The sequence below is a fragment of the Pongo pygmaeus genome, chromosome 10, assembly GCF_028885625.2.
Source record: "Pongo pygmaeus isolate AG05252 chromosome 10, NHGRI_mPonPyg2-v2.0_pri, whole genome shotgun sequence".
Classification (NCBI taxonomy): domain Eukaryota; kingdom Metazoa; phylum Chordata; class Mammalia; order Primates; family Hominidae; genus Pongo; species Pongo pygmaeus.
In genome coordinates, this window is record NC_072383.2 from 7,160,825 (window position 1) to 7,175,818 (window position 14,994).

General features: G+C 49.0%; 1 protein-coding gene across 1 annotated transcript; it reads right to left on the minus strand.

Annotated features, from left to right (window-relative positions):
• Positions 1-2,309: 2,309 nt before the first annotated feature.
• On the minus strand, positions 2,310-14,682 carry LOC129010370 (complement C1r subcomponent). Its single transcript, XM_054444520.2, has 11 exons — positions 14,192-14,682; positions 13,256-13,484; positions 11,861-12,053; positions 11,393-11,539; positions 11,098-11,294; positions 10,652-10,799; positions 10,423-10,544; positions 8,234-8,312; positions 7,716-7,871; positions 4,121-4,195; positions 2,310-3,394 (listed from the first exon to the last, which is right to left on the minus strand). Coding segments are annotated over exons 1-11 (2,118 nt in total). The 5' UTR covers positions 14,194-14,682; the 3' UTR covers positions 2,310-2,624.
• Positions 14,683-14,994: the final 312 nt, after the last annotated feature.

Here is a 14,994-nt window from a genome sequence, read left to right on the forward strand (position 1 = left end):
TCTGACCAGGTTGGTCTTGAACTCCTGGGCTCAGACGATTCTCCAGCCTCAGCCTCCTAAAGTGCTAGGATTACAGGCATGAGCCACTGCTTCCAGCCTAAAATTTTTTTTTTTTAATTTAAAGAGCACCATCTATTTTTTGAATAGGTAAAACACCTACGTGGTTAAAAATTTGAAAGATCAAAACAGCTTACAATGATAACTTTTCTTTCCACTCCTATGTCCCCCCAGAGACCACCAATATTTCTTGTATATCTTTCTAGTGATCTTTTATACACATGTAAGTGATATATGCCTACTCCTGTTATGTATACAAATAGTAGCATTTTATTTTATTTTATTTTATTTCATTTATTTTTGAGACAGATCCTTGCTGTGTCGCTCAGGCTAGAGTATAGTGGTGTGATCATAGTTCATTGCAGCTTCGACCTCCCAGGCTCAAGCCATCCTCCCACCTCAGTCTCCCAAGTAGCTGGTACTACAGGCGTGTGCCGCCACACCCGGCTACAAATGGAAATGGTAGCGTTTTATACATAATATTTTATACATTCTGGATTTTACTTGTTTTCACTTACCATGCTGTCTGTAGTAAGGATTGAATGGTTACATTGTATTTCATCATTTGGATATTCCATAATTTACTTGAAACTTTGGTACCAGATACCTTTCAGAATGCAGGATTCCAATATTTTGTTATTATAAACAATGCTGCAATGACTAACCTATGTGTGCTGTTTATTTCATATGTGAGAAAATGTGGGCTGAATTCCTAGAAGTTGAATTGGTGAGTGAAAAGGCATATGTATTTGTAATTTTGGTTACCTGTTACCAAATTGCTCTCCGTAGGGATACATTCCAAAAAGCAATGTGTGAGAGTGTCTCTACATTTTCAACAACATGGTATATTATTTTTGTCAGTCTTACAGATAAAAAGATGGCATTTTATTTAAATATTTTCCTTATTATGAGTGAAATTAAGCCCCAAAGCCTCAAAGCAATTTATATTTTCTTTTCTTTGAACCATCTATTCACAGATCATTGGTTTTGCCTGTATTTTCCTATTCCAGTGCACTTTGAGAATAAGACACATATGAGTTTGGGGTGGGGGAGTGGGAATTAGAAGGTCAGAGGAGTCATCTGACTCTCCTGGGAACTCCTCCGATTATTAAAATAAGAAGAGGGCTGGGCATGGTGGCTCATGCCTGTAATCCCAGCACTTTGGGAGACCGAGGTGGGCGGATCACTTGAAGTCAGGAGTTCGAGACCAGCCTTGCCATCATAGTGAAACGCCATCTCTACCAAAGGTACAAAAATTAGCTGGGCATAGTGGCGGGCGCCTGTAATCCCAGCTACTCGGGAGGCTGAGGCAGGAGAATCTCTTGAACCTGGGAGCTGAGATTGTGCCACTGCATCCAGCCTGGGTGATAGAATGAAACTCTGTCTCAAAAAAAAAAAAAAAAAGTTTAAAAAAAGTTAAAAAAACCCAACTCATCACTTGGGAATGTTTTAACTCTGCTGGTCTTCTGAAGTTCAGGCCTGTGTGTGCTGGGTCATGTAAAGTTGTTTAAACAAGTCTGGAACAGTCCATTGTGCAATAACACCATGATACTGTTCTATTACAAATACTTATAATGCTTAATCCAAGTTCTGGGTCCTTTTCTGATTTTTAGAGATCTTAAAGAATACAAATGATTTAACAATATTGTTAGTGATTCAACTTTGAAACAAAAATTTCATAGCACTCCTCTCCTAAGGAATATTTAGAGATTGGAAAATGAGCTGTTAAAAAAGCTGTTAGAGGCTGGGTGCAGTGGCTCTTGCCTGTAATCCCAGCACTTTGGAGGCCGAGGCAGGCGGATCACTTAAGGTCAGGAGTTCGAGAGTAGCCTGGCCAACATGGCAAAACCCCGTCTCTACTGAAAATACAAAAAATTTAGCCGGGCAGTGGTGACAGATGCCTGTAATTCCAGCTACTCAGGTGGCTGAGGCACGAGAATCACTTGAACCCTGAGGCAGAGGTTGCAGATAGCCAAGATTGCGCCACTATACTCCAGTGTGAGTGACAGAGTGAGAGTCTGTCTTGAAAAATTAAAAAAAGCTGTTATATTTACAACTATGCATGTGGGAAAATCAGCATTTTCTTTATATTGTACAATCAAAACAAAACACAGATATTTACTATTATCCATAACCTAATTATAAATGTGTGCATAAACTCAATTATTCTTGTTGCCTTCCTAACTAAATATTTTAAATATGACCTTCCTTACAAAATATTTTTATATAAAATAAATACAACTTTTGACTCATTTTGCACACTGGCATTTCTCATAAAACTTTATTTGGAAAAAGTTATATTCAATGACCCAATGGTATCAAAGTGGAAGAGGAAAGTGACAACTACAGATTGATAACTACATCCTCTGCAATCCTCAGAAGAAAGAAAGGGGCCCTTTGGGTTGTTCAGGTGAAGTACATCAATGGGACTACAGGAAAGAGAATTTCACACACGGTCTTTCTGCATCAGTAATTTTAATAGAGACTCTTAGTGGTTATCAACAACTGGTCAGTTGTTTTTTTTTTTCCACACCGCTCTCTGGATTTGAACCTAGCGAATTCTGGGCTCAGTCCTCCTCCTCCATCTCTTTCTTGATCCAGTCCACGTAGTTGAGCACTTTGGTGTAGAAGCCATAGCCCCTGCTGCACCCGATGCCCCAGGACACGATGCCCGTGGCCACCCAGCGATCAGTGTTCGGATCCCTTACTGCAAAAACGCCCCCACTATCCCCCTGGCAGGCATCCTGCTTTAGAGATGGGTGTCCAGCACAGAACATGTTTTGAGAGAACACATCCATCCTATTCTTTCCCCGGAGCCAGGTCTCACAGGCCTGTGGATTAGCTACGGGCAGACGGACAAACCTGAGGTCATGAGCAATCTTCTCCTCCATGACCCCAAAGCCACTGACATAGCCCATCAAGCCCAGGTCATAGAAGGTCTCGTTGTCAGGGAGGCAGATGGGGAGGAGGTTGGGACCCAGGGTGACACTATTTTCCAGCTCCAGCAGGGCGATGTCCCCCTCAAAATTGTGGGACTCATCCTGACGGTAGTCCGGGTGGACGCTGACCCTGCGGATGGGGTGATTTCCTAGCTTCATGAGCTCTTCCACATTTGTGTGGCCCAGGAACACATCCAAAGAGGCATTGGTTTGTGCTTCGTGTTCCTTGGGATACAGGGTGTGGGCAGCCGTGAGGATCCAGCGGTCGCCCAGCAGGGCCCCGCCCCCGCGCCCGTGGATGTTGGTGAACACCTGCCAGGGGAAGTTGCCCATCTTGGCTTTTTGCCCCCCGATGATGCGCTGCCTCTGTTCCACGGGGTTCACGGGCTTCCCACACACTGAGGGAGAGATAGGGAAGACAAGGGCAAGTCAGTTCCAGGTCCCACACCTCTTCCTTCTGCAGCCAGCCAGCTCCCTGTTTGCCCTCTCTTTTTGGCTTCTGTCTCTTTTCTCTTTCTCCTCCCATCCCCACACCTCCGTCATTGGCCTATTGACAGGCTCTTCTTGTTCTTGTTTTTTTTTCTTTAATTATTATTTTTATTTTTTGAGACTCCTTGCTGTGTTGCCTAGGCTGGAGTGCAGTGGCGCGATTTCAGCTCACTGCAACCTCCGCCTCCTGGGTTCAAACAATTCTTGTGTCTCAGCCACTCAAGTAGCTGGGACTACAGGCGTGTGCCACCATGCTTGGCTAATTTTTCTCTTTTTAGTAGAGGCTGGGTTTCGCCATGTTGGCCAGGCTGGTCTGGAACTCCTGACCTCAGGTGATCCGCTTGCCTTGGCCTCCCAAAGTGCTGGGATTACAGGTGTGAGACACCACGTCTTGCCCCTTGTTCTTGTTTATTTCTTCCTAGGGGGTCTCCCATTGTTTTTATTCCCTGATTTCCCATCTGCTTAGTGAAAATGGCAGCATTTCGGGACTGAATTCAGCACTCTGTCCCTCTCTCCCTTTCTCCTGGGATGTTCCCCTCTTCTCTCCTCTCTCTCCTTTTTCTGGGCCACACTGCTTTTGAGGCCCTGCAGGCTGCTAAAGACCCTGATGATGGCCCCAGAGGGTTTCCAATCACCTGGCAAGCACCGAGGAATCTTCTCTCCCTTCTGTTCATTCTTCCAAATGCCCTGTGCTGTGCAGCTGTACACCCCTGAGGGCAGAGGAGGCAAGAATCAAGTTGGGGGGTGATGGGTAAGAAAACTAGGTTGCAGAGGCCAGCAAGTACTGAGTGTGCTTGATGGGGAGAGCGGCAGGGAGGAACCAACATGGCAAGGGCCAAAGGTCAAAGGCTCAACTCTAGAAGGAAAGAAGGTCAAGTGTTCAGAGGCTCTAGACCTATATTTTGTTTTAATGCCAAGTAAAAAAATCAGAATGCTTAACTATTTTTTTTTTTTTTGGGACGGAGTTTCACTCTGTTGTCCAGGCTGGAGTGCAGTGGCGCGATCTTGGCTCACTGCAAGCTCCGCCTCCCAGGTTCATGCCATTCTCTTGCCTCAGCCTCCCGAGTAGCTGGGACTACAGTGCCTGCCACCATGCCAGGCTAATTTTTTGTATTTTTAGTAGAGACGGGGTTTCACTGTGTTAACCAGGATGGTCTCGATCTCCTGACCTCGTGATCCACCCGCCTCGGCCTCCCAAAGTGCTGGGATTACAGGCGTGAGCCACCACGCCTGGCCAGAATGCTTAACTATTAATATATGTTTGCTGTGATCCCTTCTTGTGAAAGTAGACACAAAAATCAGAAGGAATATATCAAAATCTTATCAGTGATTGCACCTTGGTCGTGGAATCATAGACGATAATTGTAGCTACATCTTCTGATTGCTGAAAATGTGCCATGCTTGTTGCTAAGCACTTTATCTGCATGATCTCATTTAAGCACTATAGTGACACTTGCAGGTGTGTGTTATTATCCTCATTTTGTGGATGAGGAAACTGAGGTTAAATAATTTGCACAGGGTCACATAACTTTGAAGTGCCAGAACCAAGGTGCAAGAGGTTTTCTGACTCCAAAGCCCAGCTCTTAATGAATACCATTTATAATCCAGATTTTTTCCATTTTTTCTGTGTTTCAAACCTATAATGCATGTGATTTCTAATGTTTAAAAAAGTTAGAAAAATACCCACTAATGAGTGAGAGTCGTTTAGTAAAACTAAGTGCAAAAATCACAACCAGGTTGAGGGGGAGAATGGAGAGGGGAGTTTCACTGAGTTAGCTGTAGTGGTCATGATGGCGGTGAAGACTGTGGTGTTAGTGTTGGTGGTGATGGTGTTGTTAATGGTGGTATTGTTAATGGTGGTAGTGGTGATGGTGGTATTTGTTGTGATGGGTTGGTACTGGTTGTAGTGATGATGGTGTTGGTAATGGTGATGGTGGTAATGGTGGTGGTGATGGTGGTGTTGGTGTTGGTAATGATGGTGGCGACAGTGGTGTTGGTAATGGTGTTAGTAATAGTGACGGTGATAATGGTAGTGATGATGGTGGTGTTTGTAATGGTGATAGTGATGGTGGTGGTGGTAATGGTGTTGGTAATGGTGATGGAGGTGATGGTAGTGTTGGTGTTGGCAATGGTGATGGTGGTGATGGTGTTACTGTTGGTGGTGATGATGACGATGATAGTGGTCATGGTGGGGATGATGGTGTTGGTAATGGTGATGGTGGTGATGATGGTGTTGGTGGTGGTGATGGTGATATTGGTGTTGGTAATGGTGGTGGTGGTGACAGTGGTGTTGGTAATGGTGTTAGTAATGGTGGCAGTGATAATTGTAGTGGTGATGATGGTGTTGGTAATGGTGGTAATGATGATGGTGTTGGTGGTTGTGATGGTGGTGGTGGTGGTGATGGTGCTGTTGGTATTGGTAATGGTGGTGGTGGTAACAGTGGTGTTGGTAATGGTGTTAGTAATGGTGGTGGTGATAATGGTAGTGTTGACAGTGGTGTTGGTAATGATGATAGTGGTGATGGTGGTGATGGAGGTTTTAGTGTGGTGGTGTTAGTGTTGGTGGTGATGATGGTGTTGGTAATGGTGATGGTGGTGATGGTAGTGTTGGTGTTGGTAATCATGGTGGTGATAATGATAGTGGTGACAGTGGTGTTGGTAATGGTGTTGGTGGTAATGGTGGTGGTGATAGTGGTGTTGGTAATGGTGTTGGTGGTAATGGTGGTGGTGATAGTGGTGTTGGTAATAGTGTTGGTGGTAATGGTGGTGGTGACAGTGGTGTTGGTAATGGTGTTGGTGGTAATGGTGGTGGTGATAGTGGTGTTGGTAATGGTGTTGGTGGTAATGGTGGTGGTGACAGTGGTGTTGGTAATGGTGGTAATGACGGTGTTGGTAATGGTGATGGTGATGATGGTGGTGTTGGTGGTGATGGTGGTTTTGGTGTTGGTAATGGTGGTGGTGGTGACAGTGGTGTTGGTAATGGTGTTAGTAATGGTGGTGGTGATAATGGTAGTGGTGATGGTGGTGTTGGTAATGGTGATAGTGGTGATGGTTGTGATGGAGGTTTTAGTGAGGTGGTGATGATGGTGTTGGTAATGGTGTTGGTGCTGATGGTAGTGTTGGTGTTGGTAATCATGGTGGTGATAATGATAGTGGTGACAGTGGTGTTGGTAATGGTGTTGGTGGTAATGGTGGTGGTGATAGTGGTGTTGGTAATGGTGTTGGTGGTAATGGTGGTGGTGACAGTGGTGTTGGTAATGGTGGTAATGATGACGGTGTTGGTAACGGTGATGGTGATGATGGTGGTGTTGGTGGTGATGGTGGTTTTGGTGTTGGTAATGGTGGTGGTGGTGACAGTGGTGTTGGTAATGGTGGTGGTAATGGTGGTGGTGAGAGTGGTGTTGGTAATGGTGTTGGTGGTAATGGTGGTGGTGAGAGTGGTGTTGGTAATGGTGGTGGTGATCATGGTAGTGTTGACAGTGGTGTTGGTAATGATGATAGTGGTGATGGTGGTGATGGTGGTGTTAGTGTTGGTGGTGATGATGATGTTGGTAATGGTGATGGTGGTGATGATGGTGTTGGTGGTGATGGTGGTGTTGGTGTTAGTAACGGTGGTGGTGATGGTGGTGTTGGTAATGGTGGTGGTGATAATGGTAGTGTTGTTGGTAACAGTATAGTGATGATGGAAGTGGTGTTAGTGTTGGTGGTGATGATGATGTTGGTAATGGTGATGGTGGTGATGATGGTGGTGGTGATGGTGGTGTTGGTGTTAGTAATGGTGGTGGTGATAGTGGTGTTGGTAATGGTAGTGATAATGGTAGTGGTGATGGTAGTGTTGGTAATGGTAACAGTGTTGATTGTGGTGATGGCAGTGATGGTGGTGATTGTGCTGGCACTGATGCTATTGGTAGTGTTGCTGGTGTTGTTACTGGTAGTGGTGGTGATGGCAGTGATGGTAGCAGTGGGGGTGTGGTGGAGACAATGGTGGTAGTGGGGATGATGTGGTGACAGTGAGCTGTTTATGCAATTTGAATCTTTTTTTTGCATCAGCTCAGATGCCTCCTTCTTCAAACCTACTAGGTTCCTGTTAGCACTATAGTTTAGGCCCCTGAAGTCAGTGCCCTGGCAGGTACCTTAATATGCATTCCCTAGGGATTCTACTGGGAGAAATCTCAGAGGATACCCCAAGGGGATGGAAGGGAGGGAATTTCCATTTGCATTGGTCCCTACCTTGCTCAGACTCCCTGCTGCCAGCTCTGGTCTGCATCTTGTAATATGGCTCATGGCAGTAGTACTGGATACGGGCCTTGTAGGTGTTCACTCCCATTGTAGTGGTGTAACGGAAGGCACCATTAGGCAGGTTTCGGGGCTGCCCACAGTCCTTGACTTGGAGAGAACACAGGGCAGGGTGAGAGCTGAGAATGACTGTGCTGGAACTTCAGTGGGGGGAGTGTGCGTTGTCTACCCGCAGAGCAGGCTGAGAAGCTTAGAAAAGACAGTCAGTGGGGAGGGCCCTTGCAATGGACAGGAGTTGGGTGGCATGAAATTCAATTCTGGGTAGAGCCCATCCATCCCGCTGAGATGAGGGCTCACTGATTCCTGAGATGGGCCATAGGCATCAAAGGACAAGTCAGGGTGAGGGTCTCTTAGAATGAGGCTTAGTCTGGACCCCTCTTTCTTTCTTGGCCCAGGTCCTCAAGGCAGGAGGTGGGAGGTCCCCAGGGTCATATCCCTGAATTGTGACTTACTCTTGCATCTGGGCATGGCACGATGCCACGTGCCATCATCCTGGCAGACAGCTGTGAAGGAGTGCAACACCTGGTTCCCCTGTTGAGCAGATGACAGAGGTGCCATCAGTGCCAAGAGGCAATGCAGGTCCCCTTCCTGCCCTTTCCACACAGGAGTGGGAAGCAATACAAAGATAACTCTTGGCTCCCCCATGGATGTGGCTCCCCCATGGATGTGGCTCCTTTTTCCTTCTCCCCAGCCCATTACAGACAGGAGCATTGAGCCACACTACAGCAAGTCAGAGCAGGGCTAATTGATAGACCCTATCATCCTCTGTCTAGACTGTGGCCTGTTCCCACTGAGGTCCAATTGAATCCCACAATTTGTAATCTAAAAAAATCACAAGCCATGTTTTGAGTGTTTTGTGTATCAAAACAAAAGCCTGTGCTCCAGGGCAGAACCATGTTTCTTTTGCTGGTGTCCCCTGCCTCCAGGCCTGCATCACTTTATCTCTCCTGGGTTGCAGTTTTCCTAAGGACAGAGGCCTTCCCTAAAATACTGGAGCCACCTCGCTGCTTTGAAAGGTGCTGGAGACGTTGATGTGTGTGAAGTGCTGTTGCTGTTGAGCAGGGACAAGACTAGGAAATGGCAGTCTTTGAAATGAAAAGTTACTGGACAAATGAATAAGTTTTACTAAGACCAAAAATCGGCCAGGTGCGGAGGCTCATGCCTGTAATCCCAGCAATTCGGGGGGCCGAGGTGGGCGGATCACTTGAGGTCAGGAGTTTGAGACCAGCCTGGGCAACATGGAGAAACCCTGTCTTTACTAAAAATACAAAAATTAGCTGGGCATCGTGGCACATGCCTGTAATTCCAGCAACTCGGGTGGCTGAGGCACTTGAATAGCTTGAATCCAGGAGAATCACTTGAACTTGGGAGGTGGAGTTTACAGTGAGCTGAGACCATGCCACTGCCTGGGTGACAGAGCAAGACTCTCTCTCAAAAACAAAACAAAAAGACCAAAAATCATTCCATAGAGTTAGCCCTGGTTGTGAGAGAATGTGTATGAGAACTAGAACGTCTGAGTAAAATGTAGGTAATGTGAGAAACGGTGTGACTTGCTTTAAATTCTATGATGAAATGACAAATGCAAAAGTAAGGGCAGTGGGTGGTGCAGGCAAGGGAGGGTTGTAATAGGAGCAAAGAGGTTGTGAGTCTCTAGTCTTCTGAACCCAGGACACCCACCCAATCCTCCTGATGGAGCTGGAAGCACTTTGGAGTAAAGAACAATGCATCAGGTGAACTCGACTTGATGCAACATTCAAATGTGAGCTCCACAAAGGCTGTGTGACTATGTGGGTTTCTTTTTACTGAACCTCCCACATCTAGGACAGTGCCTGACAGTAGACACTTAAAGTGTGCATTAAATGAATGAACTATGACTTAAGGACATATCATAGGTCTCTTCTTTGATTCTGATTAAGTGTTCTCTGTGGACCTGTTGAACAACGATGGGATGTCCAGTCTTGGGTCTCTGTCCAGAGAGACAGAGAACAGCTTTTGTGAGATTGATCAATGGATAAAACCATATTCCCTCCTGAATCTGCAGAACTGAGGACAGGACGGTGGGCCCAGGGTGAGACCACCAACATGTGTAAAAGAGCCCTGGAGCAGGAGGCAGGAGATTGGGGTCCTAGTCCCTGCCGTACAAAATCGCTATGTGATGTTGATGAGTCACTGTATCTCCACCCGGCCTTTTCAGTTCCTTCAGCTCTCTTGAGTTATTGGACTAGGGCAATAGTTCTTAAACTTGGCTGTGCATTAGAATCACCTGGGTAGCTTTAAATAGTCTTGTTGCTCAGGCTCTACTCTAGATCAATGGAATCAGAGTCTCTTTTGGGGGCCCTCAACTTTAGTATTTATTTATTTGCTTATTTTTATTTTCCAGAGACAGAGTCTTGCTATATTGCTCAGGCTGGAGTGCAGTGGCTATTCACAGCGTCCTTGAATGAATGGGCTCAAGCAATCTTCCAGTATTTTTAAACTCTCTAAGTGTGCAGCAAGCTTGAGAGCTGGTGGACCAGGGGACTCTTCCAGCTGAAACGTCTATGACTCCAGCTGGGGTGAGACTAAATCCTCTGTGAACCCACCATCTGAATTCCCCCTAGGATGCTGGGCCAGCTCTCTCCCCTCAGCCCTGGGCTCTTACCTCTATGAGCTGGTAGCCTTGCTTGCAGGTAGCAATGAAGTAGTCACGGAACTGGTACTGAGGCTGCAGGTTCTGGATGATGGTGAACTCGTCTAGGGTCTTGGGCTGGGGGCACTTGATGACTATTGGGGAGACCATAGGGCATATTTATTTCAGAGCCACTTGTCCTTCCTTCTTCCCACCTTTTCCCCATTGCTGGCCATCGAGGGAGGCCTCCAGGGAGCCTTACTCTCAGTGGTGTAGCGTAGGTTCCAGCCCCGGCTGTCCCCCGACTCATCTGTGAAGAACAGCAGATCCACAGCATTGCTGCTGGTGTCAAGGTCGGGGGGCCTTTGCTTCCCACAGAACTCGCCAATGTTCTTCCCGTTGGCATAGATCTAGCAGGGGAGGAGGTTTTTTTTTTTTTTTCAGCTTGGACTTTTTTACACAGGGCCAAATCGGTAGTAGGGTGGTGGTGGTGGTGATGAAATCCTGCCTTATGTGTGTTTTCAGGGGAAGGTGAAAAGGGATCCCCATGACCCAATTCCAGTTGTGTGGGAACTTACCCAGCCCATGGGTGATGTTGGCCAATTCCTGCCCCAGCTGGCCAGGGGATCCAGGAGGAAGTTGGGACAAGAGGAGCCAAGTGCAGACAGAAGGGGAGGAAGGGGTCTTTCAGGGGTAGGACGGCTGTACCTGTAGCTGGTCATAGGGGCAGTGTACTTGCTGGTGGTCATCAATTTCAAAAGGCTCCAGGAACTTGAGGTGCAGCGTGAGGCCCCGCTCCACCCGGATGCTGTAGTTGCAGCGCAGATCAGGGGGGTAGGACCGAGGGTACTCCAGGCTGGAGATGTAGCCCGATGCCTCCGTGTACAGCTCGCTGCTGCACTCAGCTGTGAGAGCAGAGCCGCAGGGCATCACGGGGGCACTCTGGCTGGCCCAGGAAGCCCTGGCTCAACCCCTGCCTCCCTGCTACACCACTCTGGCTCACCCTGGCAGGAATGCCTGTCCTTCTGAAGCTCATAGCCTGGACGGCAGGAACAGAAGTAGCCTCCAACGTAGTTGTGACACAGGTGCTGGCACTGGGGCTGGGGATCCTCCTCCCCTGATTTGCTCTGGGAAGCACATTCATCAAGGTCTGGAAGGCATTCAGGAAGGAGGGTTAAGCTCCTGCTGGGAGACCTGAGTAGTGGCTCTGATCTTAGGGAGGTCACTCACCAGAGGCCTAAAGACAAAGGCATCTTTAGGCCACCTGGACCTCCAGGCCTCTCCAGTGCTCTCTGGGGACTGCTCCATGGGGACAGAGCCCAGGTCGACAGGCCTCGTTAGGAAAAGCTCTCTTGAGGCGAGGAACAAGGAAAGCCAGGCTTTCAGCTTCTTTGCCTTCAAGATTCCCTTTCTTGGCCCCCATTCAATATGGCTGAGGTCAGAGAAAAGGGATCCCTGAGGAGCTACTCACCCACAGCTTGGTAGTAGGCCAGGAAGCCCTTGTAGAACATGATGGTCCCATTCTCCTCATTGGAGAAGTCCGTGTGGAAGGTCAGCAGCATCTTGTTCCCTTGGGACATAAATTCCTTCTTTCCCGGGGGGTTGCCCAGTGGAGAACCCAGTTGCCCACAGAACCTCCCCAGGCTTTTCTTATCAGCAGAGATCTGGTGGAAGAAGGACAGGGGGTAGGAAGAAGACCTGTTGTGGAGTGGTGCACATGGTCGCTCAGTGACGGTCCTCCTTGTCTCGCCCCGAGTGACTCATGCACCACAATGGCTCCGGCTGGTCACTACCTGCTGGGCTCAGCTGCTGCAAATTTCCCTATGTGACTTTCAACTGTTTCCCAAGTCTCCCACTGACTCACTCTTTGCGTGTTGTCCTGGACTGGGTACTTCACCCCTTCCCTGTTTTCTGCTCTGCTGGCAGGTTTCAGGTCCTCTCCATCCCCACCACCTCCTATGGCGTGTTCCCCTGGGGTCCTGGTTGTCTGTACCCAGCCTTTACCCGCCCCTCATTCCCAAAGCTCGGACAGCTCCGCTTTATTTTTTGTCTTCAGATTCCACCTCAGCCTAATCAAACCATTCACACCTTGAGTGCCTCCTGATGCCCTCGGCGGAACATGGGCCCTGGAGCCCACCAGTCTCAGCGTCAGCAGGCATTGCCTCATCCCTCTTCCTTCCTCCTCACAGCCTCCTCAACCTCTCCTTGACTCTGCCACCAAACACCCTCCCCCAACACTGCACACTCGCCAAGTCTTCTGAGCGGGGAAGACGTGCCATTTTCATGTAATTCACGCATAATCTCCAGGAATCTCCTGGGAATGGTAGTTGTTGGACTTTCGCAGGCTCTGCTTGAGCCCTGAATCTCATTTTTACTGGATAGAGAAAGACAGGCCTGGGAAGGTACCCTTGGTTGTCACAGAGGTGAGGGTTCTGAGCACACTGTCCTTGCTGAAGGCTATTCCCGTGCTGCCAGAGCCCACATTTCTCCTCCTCACGTCCCTGTGTTCCTGTTGAAGCAGGCAGCCATGTCAATCATTTCCTTGGAGACAGGGAAGCTGAGGCACGGTGGTTTCCCAAAGACTCTCAGCTAGACAGCTGATGGGGAAGGTTTTCCTGACTCAGTGGATGGTGAATTTCCTGAATGGGTTCTGTCCCTTTCCTTCTCTGTGCTTCTCCCCTCAGTGCTCACCGAGGGCCTCTACACCAGTGAGCAACCATCCAGGGCATCCCCAGGCTCTCAGAGAGGCCGTTGGCCATCAGCTCTTGTGGGGCTGGGCTGTGTCTGGGGGTGTGCATGCCATACAGATCCCAGATCCCAGAGGGCCCAGTTTTGTCTCCCCTCCGCCCGGCCATCCTGCCCCTACCTTGACATAATCATAGAAGCAGCCTTCAGAAGGCTCCAGGTCAAACTGCTGGAAGACGAGCTTCACCCTGTATCCCGTGGGGACTGTGATCACAGTGGTTGTTTCAAAGTTGTTGGGGTAAGGCTTGGGGAACAGAGGGGAAGTCACCTCCCCAAATAACTTCTGAGGGATGGGAATGGAGCCTCCTGCCCTGCAGAACATGGCCAGCACCAAGAGGTACAAGAGCCACCTGCCGAAACAAAAGAGAGTGTCTGGAGCTGGAGGGGTTCAGTACTCTTGTCAGGTGGGCAGTGGCCGTGGCAGGGGATGAGACAGCTATACCGCTGGGCATTCTCCTTTCTGCCCACACTGGACCTCACAGACATGTTCTCAGCAGGGGTGGGTGGGTGGGGAGGATTGCCTGTGCAGCTGCTGCATAGTTGTCACTCCCCAGGGCAGCGTCCAGTCCAGAGGCCACTACACTCCCCTCACACTCCCTTTCCAGCCTCTTCCCCTGCCCGCCCCCATCCCTCCCTTCCCCTTCCAGGAATAGGACTGGCTTGGGACCAGTTAATGGAGGGTGAGGGTTTCCACCCGTGGATCTCTGAAAGTGCTCCCACAGGTTCAGCAAGAGCATCTGGGAGAAACCATCTGTGGAGTGTGGTACACAGGCACAGAGTGTCCCCTCCTGGGCAAGGGGTCCCCTCCTCTCGCTGCTCCCTGCCATGAGCCCAGAGGCAAGAAAGGACCATGGCATGAGCTTCTATGTATAAGGTCTCCTCTGATCCCTAGGAGGAGGGATGGGGTGTGTGTTGTGTGTGTCCACGCGTGTGCACAGTGGGATTGATGAGGTGTGTGAAGAGAGAAGGGTGTTCCTGTCTCCCTGAATTGCCTCCCATGCCCTGGCTTCTCCCCCAGCTTCTCCCTCCCACCTGGGTGCCCATCACCCTTACTCACATTTCTCAAGGCCCGTGTTGAATCCTGGGCTCTCCTGACAGCGTCTTCGTGCACTGTGTGCAGAGGGAGGCCGCGTCATGCACAGCAGGGAGGGGAGGGTTTTCTGTGGAGTGGAGGGGGGACCATTCCCGGAGGAATGTTGGAGGGAATGAACTATTTGCATAAACAAAAGATCTGAGTTTCCACTTTAGTTTAGTTTTGGTTTTGAAATCCCTGTTGGTGGTGCCACCTGCTGGTTTGTGAGGGAAAGGGCTAAGGAGATGGGAGTCTGACTTTTTAGGGCTAGGGGAGCCTTCGGTTGGAGGCCCTCTAGATGCCTCAGTCTCTAAATCTGATCAGCTTCTCCTTTCTTCCAAGACTTTCCTGGGGGCTGCTGCTGTGTTTACAAGGTTCCTACCAAAGCAGTGGGAGACCACAGGTTGTGGTGAATTCTCTTTTCTGGGCTGTCCTTTCCCATTGACCCGGATCTTCCTGCCCTCATTCAGCCCACAGCCCTGGTCCAAGAATGGCCCGGGTTTCCATGCCCAGGACGTAATGATAGGAACACTGGGGCAGAGGAGGGCACGTGGAAGCAGGCAGAGGAGAGTGGAGCTTGGTTGCCCTGGGGCCCTGGCTGCTTTAGCCATGAATGACACTTGGACATAGAATAGGGATGGCCATGTCAGGGCAACCCTAAATCAGCCCTGGGTTTGAGACGCTCTGGAGCAGCTGTGGAAGGGGTAAAATGTCTCCATCTCCTTAGCATCTGCTCAACACAACTGCCGGGGCTGAAGCTAAGGATGCGGGTGTGGAGCAAGAGGGAC